General features: G+C 36.1%; 3 protein-coding genes across 3 annotated transcripts in view; 2 read left to right on the top strand and 1 right to left on the bottom strand.

The window, feature by feature from the left end:
* The first annotated feature begins 1,096 nt into the window (after positions 1-1,096).
* Positions 1,097-5,967, top strand: LOC121408359. The gene is made up of 3 exons (XM_041599804.1): positions 1,097-1,699; positions 2,506-2,733; positions 3,317-5,967. The coding sequence occupies exons 1-3, from the start codon at positions 1,413-1,415 to the stop codon at positions 3,483-3,485; spliced, it is 684 nt and encodes a 227-aa protein (XP_041455738.1). The 5' UTR covers positions 1,097-1,412; the 3' UTR covers positions 3,486-5,967.
* A 137-nt stretch (positions 5,968-6,104) lies between these two features.
* On the bottom strand, positions 6,105-18,699 carry LOC121408358. The gene is made up of 11 exons (XM_041599803.1): positions 18,131-18,699; positions 14,216-14,852; positions 13,476-13,574; positions 12,867-12,945; positions 12,188-12,434; positions 10,903-11,440; positions 10,373-10,559; positions 9,761-10,006; positions 9,289-9,460; positions 8,856-9,004; positions 6,105-8,503 (listed from the first exon to the last, which is right to left on the bottom strand). The coding sequence occupies exons 2-11, from the start codon at positions 14,837-14,839 to the stop codon at positions 8,328-8,330; spliced, it is 2,517 nt and encodes an 838-aa protein (XP_041455737.1). The 5' UTR covers positions 14,840-14,852; positions 18,131-18,699; the 3' UTR covers positions 6,105-8,327.
* Positions 18,700-20,398: 1,699 nt separating this feature from the next.
* LOC121408357 overlaps positions 20,399-21,941 on the top strand; it is a 33,106-nt gene continuing 31,563 nt past the window's right edge. Inside the window, exon 1 of the mRNA XM_041599802.1 lies at positions 20,399-20,516. The gene's annotated coding sequence lies outside the window, so the exon portion shown is untranslated. The remainder of the gene's footprint in view (positions 20,517-21,941) is intronic.

The following is a 21,941-nucleotide window of genomic DNA, read 5'->3' as shown; positions in this document are numbered from 1 at the left end:
TAGTTTTCTTAACTGATATGATTGTCTGTAGTGGTGATACAATCAATATTATAATGGGTGTGGTGTTATAGTGAGTCGATGCGCTTGAAAGACTGTGTGATTAAATTGTAGCTCGCATGGGTGTCGATCGGTATTCTTGGTTGGGGGGGGGGGATGATCGACACAAATGATCATTTGGATGGGGATCTTTCAACAATACCCCCACTAAAATCACAAGTTAGGACATTTGAGAGTGGTTGATATGCATGGAGTTCTTGGAAATTCCTTCATTGTTGTAGTGTACTGAAATTTCAATTTGTGTTAAAAGTAAGCCTAATCTAAACTAATACGAAAGAAAAAAAAAATGACAAAAAATTGTCTGGACCATGAACATAGTGATCTGTTTATTAAGCATGATGTATACACACATATATATATCACCCTCACCAACAATGCGAGCGCGAAGCGCGAGCTGAAATTTTTAAGTATGACATGAAAACAGGAAAAATTTAACTGTTTAGGTTTGTTTTAGTAACTCATGAGGATAGATCAGTATGTATCTCACTAGAGAGCGAGCTGAAATTTCTTTGTATTCTGACCTGATAGCTTGATATTCTAAGCATTTTTGGTACCAATGATTAAGATGGGTATCTAGAAGAAATTTTGATATTTCGATCTGGAAAAAAGGAGTTTAATGGACGCTTTTACTAAAGAACAAGATATATTATATCCAACAAAAGATTATTGCAAATCGAAGCGGGAGTTCTTTTGAGGTTTAGAACTGAAAACGGGACATTCTATTCACCTATTTAATGATGAAAAGTATGGGTTTTTGGTACAGAAATCATGCGAGTGCGAAGCACGAGCTGAAAATTTATATATTCTCAACTGAAAAGAAGACATTTTGAGCACAATTTTAAATGAAAATCGAGTTGGTATGTCAATCTCGCTTGCTGATTTCACTGTAGCATTACAATCTTATTCTATTTTTTAGTTGCACATGCGGAATTATTTTGGGGGGAGGCAAAACGATATCTTTTCCCCCTCCCCCCCCCCCCCGCGACCGATCGACGCTCTGTGTATACAACTTATCTTAAAGGAGACATACGAAGAATCTAAAGTATTTTAGAATCAGTTTTCGCAGTCATTATTGTAAAGGGGAAGTATTTTTAATCAGATTCATAACTTCACTTTTCAAAATAATGATTAGAGTTTGCAGAAATCAGCTCTCAAAAATGATTTATTTTCATGCCATATTTCTGCCTTCGTCCCGTCCTCCGGTGAGCTCCAGTTTGAGTGACGTCACACAATAGATCGGTGATCAGCTGAGCTAGCTGCCAGCTGCAGCAGAAATCCTCACATCCATTCACTTTGCGTGTACGGTACTTTGATTTTGTCTCAACCGGTGCCGCTGGTACGGTATTGCGAGCAAAATGACGGCTGTTGATGAGGAAATTGAATTTTTGGATATGGACATTGACATCAGTGACGAAAGTGATTATAATGACAGCGATGACGATGATGATGGGGAAGTAGGAGAGCTTGAAGGAGAAGAAGAGGAAAGACTCGTTGATGAACGAGATCAAATTCCGCAACCTTACCAGCACGAACCAGAGCCTGTGCAGCCGCCGGAACCGGGTGCGATACCTCTCGGTGATGGTGTGGGCTTTCGTGGAAACAGAGACATTACTCGTCTCGACCCAAGGAATACCGATAACTGGTAAGTTTCACTCTATCACCATGCCTATAATTTTTTCTTGATAGTTGCAGCCAAGTGAACTAGGATTTGGTCTGTCTGTCTCCAACATCAAATTGCTTTGATATTTTGAAGTTACTTTGAACTTTGAGTTTGATTGTATGATGGTCATTATTCATTGGGCCCCAAGTCTGCACACCTAACAATTTGAGTGAAGATTTAACATGAATTTCTTTTATTTCACAAAATCTTTTGGTTAATAGTGTTCCTTATATTATTACGAGTAAGTGTACCAAATTTCTCATTAAAAAATGAAAGCAAATATGAGATTTTCTTGAAAAAAATTTTCAGAATGAAAAAAATGGTACCTCAAGTCAAGGCCCCATGTCTGCGCACTCATTCTTTTTGCACACGATTCTGGGATTTTTAATGACAAAAGCTGCATTTTTAGGCCATCACATTAAATGCCCTGAATTAATTATTTTTCCACCATTTTGAGTCGGATTTTTTTTTAATGAATACCTGTCTATGTATTGCCTGTGTAAAGTTCGTGCTCGTTGCGTATCTTCTTTTACTAGAATCGCGCAGATACGTGGGTAGGCAGACTTGGGAGACCGCGCAGACATGGGGGAACTGACTTGTACCATGCCATGGTTTGGGCAAGTATAGTTTGTCTCAGTCAATAACCATGTTTCTCTCTTCTGACTTATTGCCATTGGGCAGTTTTGATACTATTTTTAGTGTAAATGCGCTACCGGTATGTCAAGTCAATGTGATGTTTAATTTGTTTATTTACTTTTTTTCGTGTGTGCTTGCCTATTTATATACAGGTGTCAGTGCGGCCATTGCGAGATTTTACCGTCGTTCAATGTTGGAGACTGTCTCTGCTGCAGAGAAATTGCAGAGGTGGCAAAAGAGGGGGAAGGCGTGGAGTGCATCACCCAAGCTCGGGATTTTTATCCAGCCATACTCAACCCCGTAACATTGTACATTGCATGGCAACATTTCACGGAAAGGTGGCGAAGGCAGGCAAGAGCATTTGGTGCTCGAAACAATGAGTAAGTTAAAAAATCAAAATATGTATATTGATTAGATAAACTAATTATATCTACGTGTAGATCTATGTCTCAATATTTAATTTTTTAATCTTGTTTGAGTCTGAATATAAACAGCCTCTAAGATCACCATCCATGAGCCAGAGAACACGAAATAGATTTACATGGGAGTCAGCAGCTTCTGTACATGTACCTGAATTGTAGAGCAGCAGATACCTGTACCGTTGCCTGTTAATATTTCCCATGACTTTTGATAGGGATGGAGTACATGAAATGGTTGTATAAATTTGATAGTTCATAATTTTTTATTGTAGAATTATACGTGAATAGGCTTACATGTACATTGATCTTTTTTTTTTGTAACTAGATTTACTAAATGGTTGTACATATATTTGATTGCTGTTTGTTCATGCTATTCTTTTATCAACAAATTATTAGCCTAGAATTACAGATGGATCTAGGCTTACATTAATCAGGGATTTTCAAACTAATTTAGCATACAGGTTTTTTGCAATTCTGGCCAATGAATCTGTAAAATGTTTTTATAACATTTCTTTTTTTCACTATTGCTTACACGTACATACAGGAAATATCGATATGTTGCCTATCGCCAATTTGTTAGGTGGTGCTGGGGCATCTTGGGCAAAGACATCAGAGTACAGCTCCCTGCTTGCGTCCAGGCCATCATCAAGAATACATATCCAGATGGAAATAACATCTATCGAGGTACTGTGCTGAGACGGCTGGAAATTTGATTCACAAACTATAACGTTTTTGTGTTCTCTCTACATGAATTTGCTGGACTCATTTTCTGTGATACTTTTTTCACCTTTTTTGTATAAGTTGCAGTGTTCTTTTTACATTCCGGTAATGGTAATTCTCTTATAGTTATTAATAGATATTTATAACATGTACCAATCTTTGTCCAAATAAGAAATAATGTACAGTAGGACTATAGAAATCTGCATGACATCATGGGCAAAATTCAGCTACATGTAAGAGTTAAAAATGACTTGCATAATATGGATCTTTGTAATTTTGATACAATTTTCATTGTAGTACCATGAGAACCTTTATTATGATTGATTAGCCATGTGGTAGTTGGCAAAACTGCCAAGTTACTTTGAGAATATTCTTTTTGTGTAAAGACTTGTGATTTTTCAACATATCGCTTCAGAACAACTCAAATTAAGTCATAGGACACAGTGATGCAAGAATCATTCATCAGTCTTAGATTGGGGGGGGGGTGCAAGTACAACTTATGCTCATACATGTACATGGAAAAAAGGTAGCAAAATTGCTGAAATCAGGAAATCTACATTTTCATTATATTTTTTAATGAACAATACATGCAGTACAGTGTATTTACTGCTTTGTTTCTCTCACCTATTATGAATTTCCTCATTTCAGCTTGATGATGGAAGACTTACCACAGATACTCTTGTTTCTCTTGCCATGTAAATTTTGTAGTTTTATCTCAGGTATACAAGTTGGCCAAATGGTATACTGTCAAGATCTTTCAACTAATGTAAACCAAATATCATTACTAGATATTATCAATCAGCATTAGAATTTTATAATTAGGTAAAGTATGTTGATGACTTTGCCTTTTCATGGCAGCTGGTATTGTTCTTGAGGTGTAAAGAATTTATGGAACAATTTGGTTCTAAGTTCAAACGGATATCTTTACATGTAGGGCCTACATGTGTCTTATAAATACAAACAGCTTTCCAATTCATGTTACCTGTGAATCTGAACTGTTATTCCTTTTTTCCCCTTATGTTCTTTCATGGATATTTCATAAGTCTATTTCAATATATATTATGAAGTACATGTACATATTATTTTCATATATTTGTATTTATCTTTTTTTGCAATATGATGTCAGACTTGCTGCAAATAATCTTGTCACATAGATTTTGCGGTGTTTAATCAGGGTTTTTCTTTTGTAACAACTAAGCCAAATAATATCCATAACTTGCCACTTTTATCAAGCAAAATGTTTTTCACCAATTATAACAAAGTATTCTGAAATGTATACAAGTATTCTTTTTATGGCAACTGGTATTTATTGTAAAGTGTAAATAAGACGATGCTATACATGTAAACATGGTGCATTAAATTTATAAATGTACAAATATACACATAAAATTGAAATGATTGGTCGGTTTATCTGTTTGTATAATATAGAAGTAATGATAATGAGGAGCGTGTTACAGTTGAAAAACAACTTGCTGCCCATATGTAACACAGGATGTTTTCAAAATTTCCTGCTATTCAAAATGACTCTTCAAAGTAAGACCTGTCATTTTTAATTTTTTATAATGTTCTTACTAAATACAGCTTTACAGACCCAGCAATGAATTCAGGACAAAAAGAAAAAAATCCAATGGGTCCTGGTAGGTGTTTTATAAAGCTGTAAGTTACAAGCGACTTGACGACAAACTGGTGATCATTTCTTAGGAACTTCGTCAACACCATTGAAAATCTAGTGTGTATCATTTACTTGTACCACAAGAAAACATCACCAGTCGCTCATACATGTAAATTTGCTTGCATCATTCGAACAGGTTTATGAAACACCCACCTGAATCCATACGAACCCTGGATTACTATGACAGTGCAGGATAGTGATGATTAGGGTGTTGATGATTGTGATGGGGACAATAGTTCTGATAGATGGCAATTATGAATCAATGATCCATTTTATTAGGGATCACAAGGAACTGCTTGGGCCACATTAAGCCCCCCCCCCCTCCCCCCAATTTGATGTTTAAAAAAAAAGCCAAAAATCGTTTGCATGGTCAGTGTGTTCTGCACATGATACATGATGGTGTTATCTAAATGATGGTGATGGATGATGATCATGCTGGTCATAGTGATGGAATTGATGATGATAATTATGGTGACATGTGTCTTGATTTTGGTGGCAGTTGAGAAAAGTTGTGGCAATATGGGGTAGGTGTATTTTGCATGATTTGGCAAAAATTGATTCCCTTTTCCCTCCCCTGGAAAACTAATGATTTTAATGGATAAGGGCACTAGAACAATTTGTTAACTGCAAATTATTCATCAAAGTATTTTGTTAGTCTTTGAATGGCTGTATATACACATCAGTGGCATACCAGGGGGGGGGGGCAAGGTCTTCAACTGTACCAGAAAAAAATTTACAAGCCAAAAAAAAAGGTCTTCAATCAAATAAGCTTTTCAATCCTACCAGAAGAAATTTGACAAACAAAAAAATAAGGGTCTTCAAGCTCGTCAGGAGGGGGGGGGGGGCAGGGATGTCTTTTGTGTGGGTTGTGACTCGTCAGGGGGGCAACCCCCCCCCCCCCCCCCCCCGTAGGTACACTAGTGATACACATTCATTGGTAATTGGCCCTTTGCAAAATCTTCTTGTATTGCTGCCCCTTGCACACCATGGTCCCATAACGCAAAGGTTAGCTATTAATCTACATTGTAGTCAATACAATCAATTGTAGAAAGATGATCTATGATCATTGCTAAGCTTTGTGTTGTGGCCCCTTGTTAGTTTCTACATGATCACACACCAAACCAGCACCTACTGAAAGCATCAACCAAAGCTGACCTGTGTTATTGCATGTCAACCTTGCCTAAGTCAAATCCAGGAATTAAATAAAAAGTTTGGACTTAATTTTTTCCACCTGTGAAGGTTTAAGATCAGTGGGATGACTTTAAAAACATTCAATGGCAACCATTTAACTTCTGCAAGGTTGACTGTACAATCAATACTACATGTAACTTTCTTCCAACACATAGGCACATTCAGGCTCAGAGTAAAAAAAAAATAGGGACGGGGGGTAGGCTTTAAAATGAGACCATGTAAGATGGGTCAAGTTTCATGAGCATAAAGGTGTGGATTCGTAAAATGATAAATGAAGCTCACCAAATAACCTGACCAAACTTACAGTGCAATGATCCTTGTAATCCACTGCGCAATCAAGGACAGAAATCAACATATCACTGCTATCCCATTTATAACATGATAAATACACGATGACCTATTTTTTCAAATTGCCAGTTAACATTGGGGTATATTTTTTTTCAAATATGACATTTTCAGAATATATCTGCAGAGAATAGAAAGCTTTATCATACTATCAAACTCACTAGTAGAACGGATATGAATGTATGAAATGTATTGTGAAAGGATAAATGTACTTGTGAACAAAAAAAAAAAATACTATACATAAATACAAAAATAAATACTAATAACTTTGATATGAAATCATTTATTCAACTGCCTCCATCAAAGTGCTCTTTTACATACCAATCAAAATTTAGCAGTCTTGCCAATTCAACAAAGTGTAGATGTGGTTACAAATTTTATCAAAACAAGGACCATTCCATTTGTTTGACAACACAAACTGTTTTTAATGCAATGTAACACCTTGCTTCTAGCCAGTACTTCCTCCTGATATTATCAAGCAATGTTGTATTATTCACAACAGACTGCCTACACTTTTCTTACATACAGCTACTTGTATATTCTATTACTTTGGCAGAAGTACTCCCACGGATATTCACATCATCAAAATAACAAAAAATTGAAAACACATTTTTTATCAACAAATCATACAGTTTGGTCAAGCTTTATCATAATAGTACAGGCAGAGGCTGCCATATCTATGCTGTTACACTAAGTTAGATGTAAGGAGACAGGAATTTTTTTCAGTGCCAAAAGATTTGTTCATATGCTGAAAAGTATGTAGGTTCACAACAATAGAAGCCGGTATGGGCCAGTCTAGCCCACACAAACTAATTGACCTGTGCTGGCATTTAAATTGAAAAAAAAAAATCATGTATATACATTATACAGCTAACAAAGACACCACAGGAAAAAGTATACCTATTCACAGCAGACTTTTCCAGCTAACACGGGCATTGCTCAACAAATGTGATTTCCCTACTGAATTTCATGCATATGAATGTGCTTAGACTGATGTGTAATATGAAAAACATCTGCATGAGAAATACCTGTTTGTATAGCTAATAAGCTCCGGTAATTCAGTGCATAGAATCAGCATAAACCATGGTTCTAAAGTTACTTTTACTGACCATTATGGGTCACAGTTTGATCTTTGATGGTAGAGAGAAAATACAATGTACTATTGTGCAAGTACAATGTAGATTGGTGAATTTTTTTTTTAACCTTTGCTCACAGTAACAAGATGACACCCCAAGTCAAATTACTATCGAAAAGAAATAGAATCAACGGATATCTCTGTAATACCCCTGAAATAGAATTTAGAATATATCTTTCAGTTGTCTTGTCCTGCCTATCACATTATCATGACATTGCCACACTTATTAATATTTACAAATGCATACAAATCAAGACTACAACTGAGGATGAATGACATAGTTGGACTTGGGAAAAGCAAAATAACTGTCGAGAAAAATATAAACAGAGCTAGTCAATCTAATTAGCTTGATCAGGGATTTTTCTTTTCAACATTTCATACAACACTAACTGATGCTTCAAACAAACTAATGGTTCCAGCAGTGATAAAAGACAAGTGAAACTTTCAGTAATAAAGGAAATAGTATTCTAAACACAGTCGATTCTATTCCTTCTATTCCATGGCAAATCGATGATGTGCTAGTGCCTTCTGAATAGCCTCCTCCCTGTCTGGCCTCTCATATTTCGATGACAGTGGCGGTTTGTTTTGCAGCTCTTCCATTTCAGAGCGGAGTTTCTGCTTTCCAGAAACGAGTCGTACTGTCTCCACCATCAAAGCATTCACATACTCTATATTGGGAATGAAAATTGTAGAACAGTTTTCTGGTTAGATGACAATACTGATAAAGTGGTGACAATGTCTTCTTTGCATTTATTTATATGGCTCTAGGTAAAGATATTCCTTCTGTGATACTAGACTATGCATAGTGCCATGTTTAATTACCTTCCTTCAGACTTTGAAACACTGTGGGATGTGCATATGAAATGCAGTGTTAGACAAAACAAAAGATGTGTAGTAATTCACAAAAAAAAAAATTACACAGATTGATACAATTAAATACTTCCATAAAATCTTTTGAACAGTATTTCCTACATGAGACATAACTACTTTGATTCATTAGTCATTAATAAATAAACATACCAAAAGTACATGCAGTTAGCACCTTGCTGACAGTTTGACGACCTTCTTTGGCTTTCTGATAGGTGACACGGTAGATTGGTGACCCATCAGACTTTGTTGCTTGAGAGCGGTCTGAATTCTCGTTCCAGTGCAGAGCTGCAAGATACAGTCTGTAAAAAAAATAAAATAAACAGAAGTCTTTATAGAGAAATATTTTTGAAACAGTATCAAATAAACAGTGTCTCCTGATTCCTTATTTGTATGAATATTTTCTTGAATTCATTTTTAACATGTTTAAAAAAAATCAATCTTGAGGAGCATTTATGTATTCTACAGGAAAAAATAAAAAGAGAATGGGAGAAAAATAGAAAAAAAATAAAAGCAAAGAATAAAAGGACTCTGGTATTTGAAGTAGGTTTAGGATCTGGTGACAGCTGAAGGAATATTATCTCACCTGCATTTCATCCCAGCATAAGAGTATGCCAGCATCTTTGGACACCAGTACAGGAGGACGCTATGGAAGGATTCCACCGAACTGGTTTGTGCGAGAGGTGACATTTTCTTCATGTCATTCAGCAGGCGAGTTTTCAGCAGCTCTTCAGACAACTTCTCATAGACTTTTGTTCCTACATGACATAACAATTGAGTAATAAAACATTTATGACATTTGGAGGAGAATTCATAACATAAATACTCTAAATTATTAGGTACAAGTGAATCTCCCTAATTTAATGACCTTGATCCACAAAAATCTGTTAGACTTAGAACACTGAAAAAATAACCTTGGATACGATGTTGACATCACTGTAACAAAATTATATCTCACTTCCAAATTTCAATGATTTGCTCCAAATTTAATACTGGTAACTTTGTGAGATGTATAAGTTTCAACCCCTTCTCCCACCCCATACTGAAGCTTCACTTACCTTCTCTCATCCATTCACGTGGAGGGTATTCATCATCATGGCCGCACTTAGGATACACGCCTTCATGAACATGCACATCTCTCATGTGGTTGAAGACAGACTTGTATTTCGATACCATCATATTCCCATCCCCATCCGGAGTAGATGCAGCAGACCAGTATATGTGGGTGATCATCGACTGCTTCCACATGTGAGCTACCTCGCAATTCTTCAGCTTTGATACAGCTGTGATTTTCTTCCTCACTCCTGTAAATTAATGCATTTATAGTGGTCATTATTCTAAAATATCAATCTGTAACTTCAAAAATTTTCACTATTGAGTAAACACAACATTTTCTGATTTAAACATGTGCTTTCTTATATGCATCATATAATGGTCCAATCAGAGAAATGCTTCAATTTCAAACTCATGCATTATAATCCCATTTCTTTAGTAGATCCAGCAATGCTGTGATAAAGCTGGGATAATAGTTACAGTTACAGCTTAGACATATCAGCACTGTATAAATGTTGCATACTGTTATCATTACCACTGTCATTATTATCATATACACATATAATCCTTGTGAAAAACTTTTTTATCAATAATTGGCATGGATGTCAACAACTTACCTTTTGCGATATGCCAAACATCATAACGGTGATCAATCTCTGGGTATGTCTCCCGTAACCACTTAGCCACCGAGGCATGTCGATCTGTGATGAGGGTTCCTACCTCCACTCCCATTCCATAAAGCTTCGCCAATCCCCTTGCCAAACCTTCTTTCTCCATGGCGTTTGAACTTGTCACCTCATTGCTCTAAAAATATTGGAAAAACAAACTTTGGTCAATTCAATTTCAAGTTTTTCTTTTACTGGCTGATGAATATTTCATTTGATTGAACAAAAAAATATATAGTTTATTTTGACATGAAGTAATTACAATTACAACAAATGTTTTCTTGACATTAAGAGGCATTACTGAATATAGATTACATTTAAGCATCCAATTTCTAGCAAAATAACCCCATATACAATACATTGAATATGCTCATTTGCCCTCTCTGCGTGAATTAGAGATTATCCCTGGGTAAGCTTTAATACATGAGTACCGGTATTGTAACACTAATACATATATAAACTTCTTGTTATTGGCATATTACCTGCACAAGCTCCACATCAACGATCTTCTTTGTTTTCATGTCCATAAGGGCATAGCTGCCATATTTGGCAGAATGGCCTGGTGAGTCAGCACGGCCGTCTCCTCCCAAGATCAGTTTTTCCCCTCTTGACTCTCTGAGGAGAGACCTTTGCTCTCGTTCATACACCCTAATGATGGCTGGCTGTAAGTACGTAGATTGATATTCCAGGAAGGTGTTGTTTGTGACTGCCTTCAAATTCATATGCTGGAATACTCGCAATACTTTGGTTGGACTGGCTCCACCGTACAAAATGGCTGCAGACAACAGCAAATTTCCAGCAGAAACATTCCCAACTCTTGGTTGACTGTGCCACTCCTTAATCCTACAGCACTTCAGACATGTTTGCCTGATCTTAATCTGTGAGCCAAAAGATCTAGGGCATATCTTCTCAACCTGCACATCACTAGAAAGACAACTGAAGCAACTGTTGAACAAGGCAAACAGGTTGGATTCAAATACTATGTACTTTTCTTCTTTCAGTACATCATCTGATTTGGTCCTGCAAAGAAAAGAAAAAAAGTGAAGATACTGTACTAGTGCCTACATCATGTAGATGGAACTTGACTGTACATAGGTTTTATCTTGTCATGATAAAAAAATATGTTATAAATTATATATAATGTGAAATACTGAATTCTCACAAAATCTGAGCATGTCACTCCCACACGAACAAAGTCCAAAATTGATTTGTATAGGGGTCCATTGCAGGAAAGTCACTATTACAGGAAATTCTTTGAAATTATTGATTCTGATTGGCTTTTTAGCATTATAAATATAAAATATTGGATGGCAGTGTTACTATAATAGTAACTTTTGGCTAACAGGTCCTATCTACATGCATGAAGTGATACTGAGAAAACAAAAGAATCTATGACCCACAACATTTAAACTGGTGAACTCCAAATCTTGTCATACACTTATCGCACACCTTTATGCATACATAAACACAATTGAAACTTTTATGTCTGACATTTTTCTATTTACAGACAGAAAAAATGAAAGACAGTCAAACAAGCCAAAAATGGGCTGCAACCAACAGTGTTGGATGGAAGAAATGGATGTACATGCCAACTCAATTGCATTGACATTAAACTTTTTTCAGGTGTCAAGAATTCACTTTCAAAATTATAATTACACTAGGTATTTCTAGTATTAAACAGAGTAGACAGTTACAATAACTGCTAATGGAAGGGACATCTTTCTTCAATTTAACATAATTTAGAATTCCAGTTATAAAGCTGCTTACACTTTGTATGTTTCCTCATCTGATGAGCTTCTATTTCTTTTGGATGTGCCTGGCTTGTAGGTTGGATCTTTCTTCTCATCCGAATCTGAACCTATCTCAAAGTCTGGATCCTCATCAGGTTCTTCATCCAGCATATCCTCATCCTTGTCCTGTGTATTAGTTGTCTCAGTTTGAGTACCAGCATCTGAAATCTGAAGGCCTACTGGATGCTGACTATGTGTCTTCTGTGTCATGTTTACTTGAGTTCCTGAAGAAGACATAAACCATCAAATTATTATCAAATATTACAAGCTAAAAAGAAACATCTATGGAGATCCATGTATAGGAATATGCTGGCCTCATGGTATATGAATAAGGACATTATTACGATTCAGGTTTTTTGTCAAAAGTAGTACTACTATTATTATTATTCCAGTGGTTATTTATATTACATTTATTGGTAGTTCAAACTCAACGGATCACAAAAAATTATATTCATTAATCTGAATATCTAACAAACTCAGAGGCACAATCGACTTATATCTATTATTACCACTCTTTCTGGACATTGAAAGAACCTACATATTACAAATAAAATGATACATTCATGTTATACCTATAATAAAGACAGAATAAAAAAATGCTGTAATTTATTGTTCTTTTGAATATGATACCGATACGGGTAAGTTAATATTATTACCTTTTGACATGGTCTTCGGCTTTACATGAACTTTGCAGGAACGTTTCTGTACACGAATTCCAACTTTGCGATCAGCAGTCTATTGAAATGAAAAAAATTTCATGGAAATTAATCATGAGTTGCAAAAAAATTGTTCTGCTTGATTTCACCAATGCTAGTACTGGTAATCAAAAGTTATTACATAAGCTTGGTTTTAAAACATTTGTGTCTGTATTTCTTGTAATATAAAAATAAATCATTTGATTCAGCTAGGGTAGCCATTTTCAGCTCTGAAGAGCTGTTCTCCCAGCGAGCCCTGAATAAGTACTCTCCTAATACATGTATGCTAAGCACTTGACAAGAATGAAGCAAGTATCCAGTATTTTTCAAGTCATTGGTATAGTCAATCAGCTATGACAAAACCCACAGTATCCTCTTCATGAGGCAGGTGTTCTATCACTGAGTACCAATTTCTCATATAACAGTATTAAGATAAAACTGTAATCAAAGGAATTGTATGCTGTACATATATGTACATGTGAAGACCTCGGTTCTTGTAAAGTGGGCAATCTTTACAAATCTGAACTTGACCTTCATATGATATGCAATGATAACCTGTACAATACTTACTCTGACGCCACACTGTTCTCCTTTTGAGCGATCAAGAATGTCTTGGGCTTGTTCTTCCTCTGCTTGTCTGGCATATTCAATGAACAGTGCATCAGCTTCCTGAAGCAGACACAAGAAAAAAATGTTAATTTTTAAATTTTCATTTCCATAATGAAAAAACGGAGGTGCCAAAAAAATAATTTAAAAAATGTACATGTAGTTTATATTTATTCTATACAATTCATGAAGTTTATTGTGGCTGATCTAATTAAGAGTGGTGAAAACTAAATGAACAGGAGAAAACTCTAAACATCCAGACATACGATCTCAATTGTCTGATCCCGTCAATCTTCCTTATTAAACATTTGTACATACATGCAGGTACCGGTACATCATGGATCAATAATGACACCATTCAAATGGCCAAAGAGCAGTAAAAATCTGCCACACCGTTGAATTTGGTCTGAATTCCTGTAAAAATAATTTTGTCATAGCCATTTTCAGGAAGATACATGTACATGTTTACATACACATATTTCCTTCATATTTTGGATTATTGTATCAGAGTAAGGGGAAAAAGATGTTACCTACAGGTCTGTCAGACAAGTAAAAAATAGATGAATTCGCATGTACTTGCTGACCACATGAGCATGTCCAAGTAAGCACAATTGTAAATGAATATATGTAATTTTTTTTAGTTTCAAGATGGCATCTACATACGTGTTGTTCTGTAAATCAAAAGTCTTAAAAATCAGTCTTACTCTTTTTCTGATGTATATGGATTCCTTGCGGCTTCGCTTTGGCTTATCAGGACCAAGGGCCAAGAGAGACGCACTTTGGAAATCACTTGAAGGTGGTGCATTAATGGCAGGTGTAGGTGGTACTGAACAGCTGGCACTGGCGACCTCAGAGCATGGACTATCCGCTGTTGATGTGCCTGAAGGTGGTATTGATCCCAAAGACAGAAGTGAAGATGGTGAAGGCAAGAACCAGTCGGATGGGAATGGCTGTACAGCAATATCCAAAGAAGGAGAAGAACCAGCCTTTAACGATGGTGGTCGTGTCCTTAGTCTTCTCCTATACATTTCTACTTGTGTTGGCTCGTAGTCTTCAAGCAGGAAGTGGCCACTACATACAAATATTTTTGCATATTGTTTTGCATCTTTATAGTCAAATTTTCTTTTTCTCCCAATGAAAGCAATCCACTGTTTCTGAATGCTATCAAATCGTTCTTGCCCTAGTGGCATCTTTCCTGGCATTTGGTGCATAGCGAAACCCTGATATATGGTATTCCCGCATCCATATACGATGCACCGGCTACCAGTTTTCCTCTTCTTTTTGCCTTCTTTAGGTTTGCCGTGGTTGCCATTTTCTGATGATTCCATCTCCAAAGCACACCTACATGAATGACAAAAATAAAGGGGGGGTAAAAGTCTACAGGGCTACACATAATTCACAAGATGCGGGGGATGTATTCCATGAAGAAAAACAAACCCTGAAAAGCCAAAAAGGTCATTGTCAATTAAAATTTAACCATCACAGTCCTGTTTAACTCACAAAAATGTAAGAGAACAAAGAAGTTTAGTTTAAGCTGAGGGTACACTACAGAGTGTATGTACTGTGTACATACATTGTACAATTACATGTAGCTACATGTAGTCTGCTAATGTTACAGCACATGAACAATAACTTATAGTTTGACTGAAATCAATTTTACAAAATGATAAAATTCCAAATGTAGAAATGTAAATTGAATAGTAAAGAGAAGTACTGGGAAACCATCCCAAACCCCCTTCTTTTTTAGCATCTTGCAACTCCTGTATAAATTATAGCAGCACAATTTTCTACTGCACCAAGCTTTTAAAACCAGTTTACATATACATGCACATACATGTAGGACACTTTTTATGACCAAGTTAATGAAGTTTAAGTTACATGTATATAGGCTGACTGTATTAAAGGCATTACTCTGTTTTTGGTTCAAGTGGAAATACATGTACCCTAAGATTTAGAATGCGCCTTTTCATACTTTCCAAAACTATTACTTTTATAGTTACAATTAACTCATCTATTTGTAATGCTTGTGTTGGATTTGTAAACTATAGGCCTAATCTATATTTCAAATTCAATTAGCTATTTTGTTACCGCAGATTTTTGGGTTTTATTCATCATCTCAAGTTAGCACAAAACCAATTATTTTCATTGATTAAAAATAATCACAGCAAAATGAAAATGAAATACAAATAAATAAATGAATTTGCACGTTTAGTACCATCTTAGTTTTGCACCACATTTTTTTTTGCTGAAATTCATACACGTTTTCCTTACCATACATAATTTTTAAAAAATTGTCACGTAATGTGAAATCATGAGGGGTCACAGAGATTGCCGCACATTTCGATATTTCAAGTTTGGATGAAATAAAACTGGAAGGGGGGGGGTTGAAGGAAGAGGGAGAAAATGTGAGAAAATAAAAGAAAGCATACTAACTGTAGGCTATATATATAAAAAAAATTTGGGCCTAGCTAGATTACCAAGAAGTTAGACTGACATCCATTTTGGGGTTGTCTCGCTGTGCTAGATGACCTGAAATTGATGACAGCCCCCATATAAAAAATAACTTGGCACAAAGAAGATCATGTATGTCTGAAGGTGTCTTTCCAAGGACTAATTCTTTGTATCGCCCAAATCAGCTTTGTGAAACAGTTAAGCGATATCTCGTTCTTACGTAGAGTGGTTCAACCAAAGACCATTTCATGAAACAGGACCCAGGGGCCCAATTCTCAACACATGGACAAGTTAATATCTTTATCCACCAACCACAGAAATGGTTCCAAGCTTACTAAACCTGTTTCTCAAAGGCTTCCTAACTAGAATACCTTGATATTGATACTATCGGTAAAAAGCGCAGCTGAGACGTAGCCTTCATCACAAAATAGCATAATTTTCATCAAAAAGAAAAATTATAACAAAATTGCAAATATTGTGATGAATTGAGAAATACATCTTTTCAAAATAATAGCACAGGTAAATTATGCATCGTACACATCAGGCCATCAAGACTGGAGCAAACAATTGCTGAGAAAATTAAATCATGAATAATTAATTTCATGACTAAAAAATCACTTATGGACGTTGTTGTTCAATTTTAATAATTTACGAAAGTAAACCATAATGGTTTTCTTTGTAAAATGATTATAATTATAAGGTATTTTATGATTTCAAACATCATCAAAATATAGTTTAACATAAACTTTTTAAACATTTGATGCCAAAATATATGATTTGACGAATTCCATGCATAAATTAGAGGGGTCTAAAAACGACGAATATGAGTTCAATTAAGGATGGCCTGACGTGGTACAATTTTTTATTGAATAAATTATTTTACTCTCTCAAAATGAATGATTTTGTGGTGTTTTACCAACAGTTTTAATAATTTCTTTGCATTACAATTATCATTGAATGTATTATCCCACTTGTTTCGTGATGTAATTTCAACCGCTATTATTGATTACGTAAGATTATAATTTTCAAATTTCTAGGCAACTTTGCACGTCATTGTCTACCCACGCGATGCCACTATGTCACTAAGAAAGAAGTTGTGACAGGTTCGGAGTTGTCATAAATATTTAGTGAGGTTGTTGTACCCGAACTTGGCAAAGAGGGCTTCATGAAATGGTTAGCGGACAAGTAGCTCACTATCTCCGATTTAGTCAAGGATTTAGACTTATGACGGTGTTGAGAAACGGGCCCCTGGTTACTACAATGAGTGCATTTATCTTCAGCACTCAGTCTCTGGAAGAATAAAAACCACTCTTATTTCGGTCAGAAATCAGGATACATCCCCCTGAAATTTTGTCAAGCTTCGTTGATGCGTGGCATTCTCTTCACAAGAATGCTAAATCAGAAACTGTAATTTAAAAATTCCTCTGGAACGGCAGATTTTTCACTCTAACCAAGCCATGACCCATGGACATGCTAGTCGGTTTAAATTACGTTAGAAATCTAAAAATCTGCTGATTAAAAATAGAGTCTAAATCTAGCAAAGCGTGTCTAATAAAGTTAATTCTTAGTTCATTCGACAACATGGACCCCATGGAGCTCCGGCCCGTTTCGCGAGGATACTCCTAAAATGGAAAAATGGGGTCGCAATAGCAATAGCATCCCAAATGAAAGGGGAAAATATAAATTACATGGATGAAGGTCTATTGCGACACAGAATCAATCCTGACATCAAGGTACAAACTGGACCATCAAAAAAAAGTTCTGTATCACTCGTTCTCCTTCTTAATTCAAAATTGAAAACAAAATGGACTGCGACATGGACTCATTGGATTTGGAGGTCTAACTTTTCCTATTTTTGAGGGTCCAGTTTGTCATGTTCGTGCCTCGATGACAGGATTTTGTGTCACGACTCACGATAGACCTTCCACCTACAGGTATGTTCGTTGGGGTCAGACCCCAACGAACATACTGTACTCTGTAGTAGTTGTAGACAGTCTGACAGTGTTTAAAACTTAATTTCAATGCCTGCTTGCTAATAAAAAATAATCAATGCATGATTCAAAAATTATTTTAGATCTAGAGTCAATAAAATCTTACAAACTAGATCTGTATCAGTCACCTGACCTGAATGCATCGTCAGAACAAGTACAAATTCCAAACATGCTTACCTTGTAATCAAACAGCGTAGCGTGCAGCATCGGCTCCCCCGCAGTACCCCGGCAGCCAGCAGCGCATAGCCCGCTACAGCTTGGGGTTTTTCAACATACACCACTGGAATCTGTACTGTACTAGTGAACTTGTGAAGCAACACAACGAAGACTTCCAAATCCAGAGGTCAAAATCACACTTTACAAGTTGACAATTCAATTAAAAAGTGTGCAGTAACACAATTAGTGTTCAAAAACAGGAATCCGACGTCACATTACACGAAAAATGGTAAATTTGGACAATAAATACAGATCCAGCAAAAGGCAGCAAACTAGGGGAATCAATGCAGTATGGAGAGAGAGATGAAGAGCGGTTTATTGTGTGACGTCATTATTGTCGACCGTTTTCGACTGCGAAATATCGTTCGTCTGGGGGGCTGAGAAGGGCCTTTTATAATTACATTTCTTGCATTTCCCCGATATCTATAAAACTTTTTAGTGACGTATTTGTGTTAAAGAAGACAAGACCTTTCCATCCATATATAATTCGCCCATAATTATCACTTTCGTGATTTTTCTTCGTATGTCTCCTTTAAATCTAACCCGACTGGCAATATCTTTTTTCTTCTTAATGCATGATGATAAAATGCAGATTCGGACCAATTAAGACTAGCACAAATTACAAACTGTGTGGCTTCTCGTGCGCCATCGGGCTTACCGTCATTCCATGGAGCTATTACTGTAATGGCTATATGGTAATTCCTTAGACAATTTATCTTGCCACCCTTTTACTCCAGTTTATTTTTCCACCCTTTTGAAATAATTGATTAATCAAAATTAATTTATTCACCACTGGTGGGATGAAACATCCTATCAACAAAAGTTGTTTTTCGTTAGGGTCCTCTTATGTCTTGTGTTAAAAATATCATATACATAAACATTTCATTCTTTTTCATCTTGAACCTCCACCCATCTGTTTAATAGTCCTGAAAAGGAATGTTTTATTTAATAACAATATACACAAACTGCGAGGGAAACACTGATTGATGACATACTATAATCATTATGATCAAACTTTTAATTTTTTCATCATCATTATTATAATTTTTCTACCCTAAATTATTGGGGGGATGATAATACAGGCCATCCCCCCACTCGAAATATTGGGGGATATATCCCCCCCATCACCCCCCCCCCCCCCCGTGATTGACACCCATGGTAGCTCGCATTAGTATTGAGGTTGCCATATTCAAAGACAAAAAGAATCATCTCGGGAAATCGGCGCCCGTGCATGCCAGTACTAAAAAATGAGCATCCCTTCAAACATTTGACTCCTGGTATTGGCGTACCCCCCCCCCCCCCCAAAAAAAAATAATTAATGCAATATAAATCGTGACCACGAAAGAAGAAAAGGGGTGAATTGGGATCGTTAAAATCTATCACAAAATTGGACTCATGTGATAAGTCGCTCGCAGCTTATAGGCCTGAACACACGGCCCCTCAAGTTTTGGCTCAATCTGAATCCGGGGCTCGAACACTGTTAAATCACCCATTTTAATCATGTTACACCTTCGGGTTTCGACACCGTTCATTTCCCCTTTTGATTGCGCCTTATGTAAGTTGCATCGGAGGCACGTACACGCGCCCTATAATCATCGTCTTGTTTTGCTGTTGGTCATATTGTCATAATGATAAATACATAAATATGGTTTCTAATAACAATCAGCAACAAGACAATAATTACAAAAAAAGATTTGTAAAATTTAGACATATAATGCCCTATTGAAAGTGGTCTTGCACCAAAGAAAACAATAATGATACTGATAAATTATAAATAAAATGAAATAAAATAAATAGGTAATAATTAGATAAAAATCTATATACTGTCTAGATACTACTATACAAACATATTGTCATGCCAACTATAAATTAATCATAATTTAGATCTTGTCATATTACTACAATTCACTACAATATGCTTGCCATTTTGGCCCTATAGGCCTATATAATAGGCCTAATTGAACATTTTTTAATTGTCTGACTCTGCAGTCGAGTCAAGGCATCTTGACTTATTACCTTGCGTGCTTATTACTACAATCTTGTTATTTCTACTAGAATTTCGACTAGTGCATGTAATGGAAAAAGTCAAATGTCACTAAAAGAAATTTAAAAAAATCCGGGAAATAAATCCCAAGTGGCGGTCATTCACGTTTACCTGTAAGTTGTAACCGCCCCATCCCCCCCCCCCCCCCATCCGGGGTTACCGGTTGATATGATCGGATTATTCGGATTGGAGGATTTTTTGCGGAGCCACGGAAACGAACGACGCGCTCTAAATCTAGTAAGACCGAATCATCGAATGTCAGACTCAGAGAGAGGCGAAGTTAATTTATTTGGCATAGTTTAGGTGAGTTTTGTTGTTATTTTTGTTGTATTTTGGATTAATGATTTACCAAGACGAACTAGGACTACACCACTTTCATAAACAGTCTAGTTAACCTAACCTAGACTTAGCCTTAAGTTACATTCACAAACATCAAAGCCAAACTTAAACTCAGGCTAAACAAACATGAAATTGTATTAGTGGGACTGCAGTTTGGGGCTACCTTAGACCAAAACTAAAGCTTCAGTCTCACTAGTATTAAGTTAGTGTACTGTAGCGTTAATCTATTTATTGAAAAAGTGTTTCATGGTCCTCACCCCCCCCCAAAAAAAAAAAAAAAATCGTGACTTCAAAAACATTGCATGCGATCGGTCGCAGGCTAAACAGAATAGATATTTATATTAATCGCATGGCTCCGAAAATACCAGAAATATTCCACTGGTTCTTGGAATATTTTCGCAAACTCTTAGAATATTTCTGGTATTTTCTGAGCCATCCGATTAATATATACATTGTAATTATTTATGCTTTTTGGCCTGCAGCCGATCGCATTGAAAATGAAATCGGCCGTGAATAATATGTGTGAGGAATTTGATACTCAACTACATGTAACTTTGAAAAGCATGTTCTAATTGGAACAAGGAATCACTGCAGCTACTGTATATAGCCTATCTGCCTACATTCATTCACAAGGTCATGATTTTGTCAGTCATTTATACTATACATGTATAAAAATGTATTACATGCTTTGTTCTAACTTATTATAAGGCAAGATCATGTGTAAAATTTACAATGAGACCATGATGATGTGTCTTGACTTTCTATCTCAGCACTGTATTTCTCATCATTTAGAAGATATTTTTCCAATTTCCTTTACCTTGTTTTTGTTAATACCCTTTCAGTTAGAGTGATATTATATTGTGATTGCATTTCAAACCTGGTCGGATATGTATGATGGGGGGACCTAAAGCTACGCACGTTGTTTACAAACGATAGAAACTATGCCAATTTTAATATTTGAACAAATTATCTGTCGCTAACTTGTGGCAAATATTCTAAAGATCATTAAGCAAGAACAAAATATCACAAAACTCACTTATACGAAAATCCCGCCGTGTTTTCCGAACACCTCTTGAATTCGCCGCCCGATGTTAGAAGGGGTCCTAAAGCTACGCACTCGATTTATCATGCAGAAAAATAGAATTTCCTGTGCCTCAATTTCTAAAATATGTTCATACTATTATAGGATAATATGAAATTAAAGAGAATATAGCTCAAAAATTCAAAACAGTTGTGGGTGTTCTCTGCATTTAGAGATTTACTGCAGCCTCTGTAGAAAAAATTGAATAGGAATCGTTCGTCACTCTGCAGTCACAATTCCACACAAAGTGCGCATTTGCCATTAAAAACTGCATGCGCGATGAGTGGTGCGTAGCTTTAGGACCCCCT

This window comes from Lytechinus variegatus, chromosome 2, assembly GCF_018143015.1.
Source record: "Lytechinus variegatus isolate NC3 chromosome 2, Lvar_3.0, whole genome shotgun sequence".
Lineage (NCBI taxonomy): Eukaryota > Metazoa > Echinodermata > Echinoidea > Temnopleuroida > Toxopneustidae > Lytechinus > Lytechinus variegatus.
The sequence above is the reverse complement of the archived record's forward strand: the minus strand, read 5'-3'. Positions and strand labels throughout refer to the sequence as shown.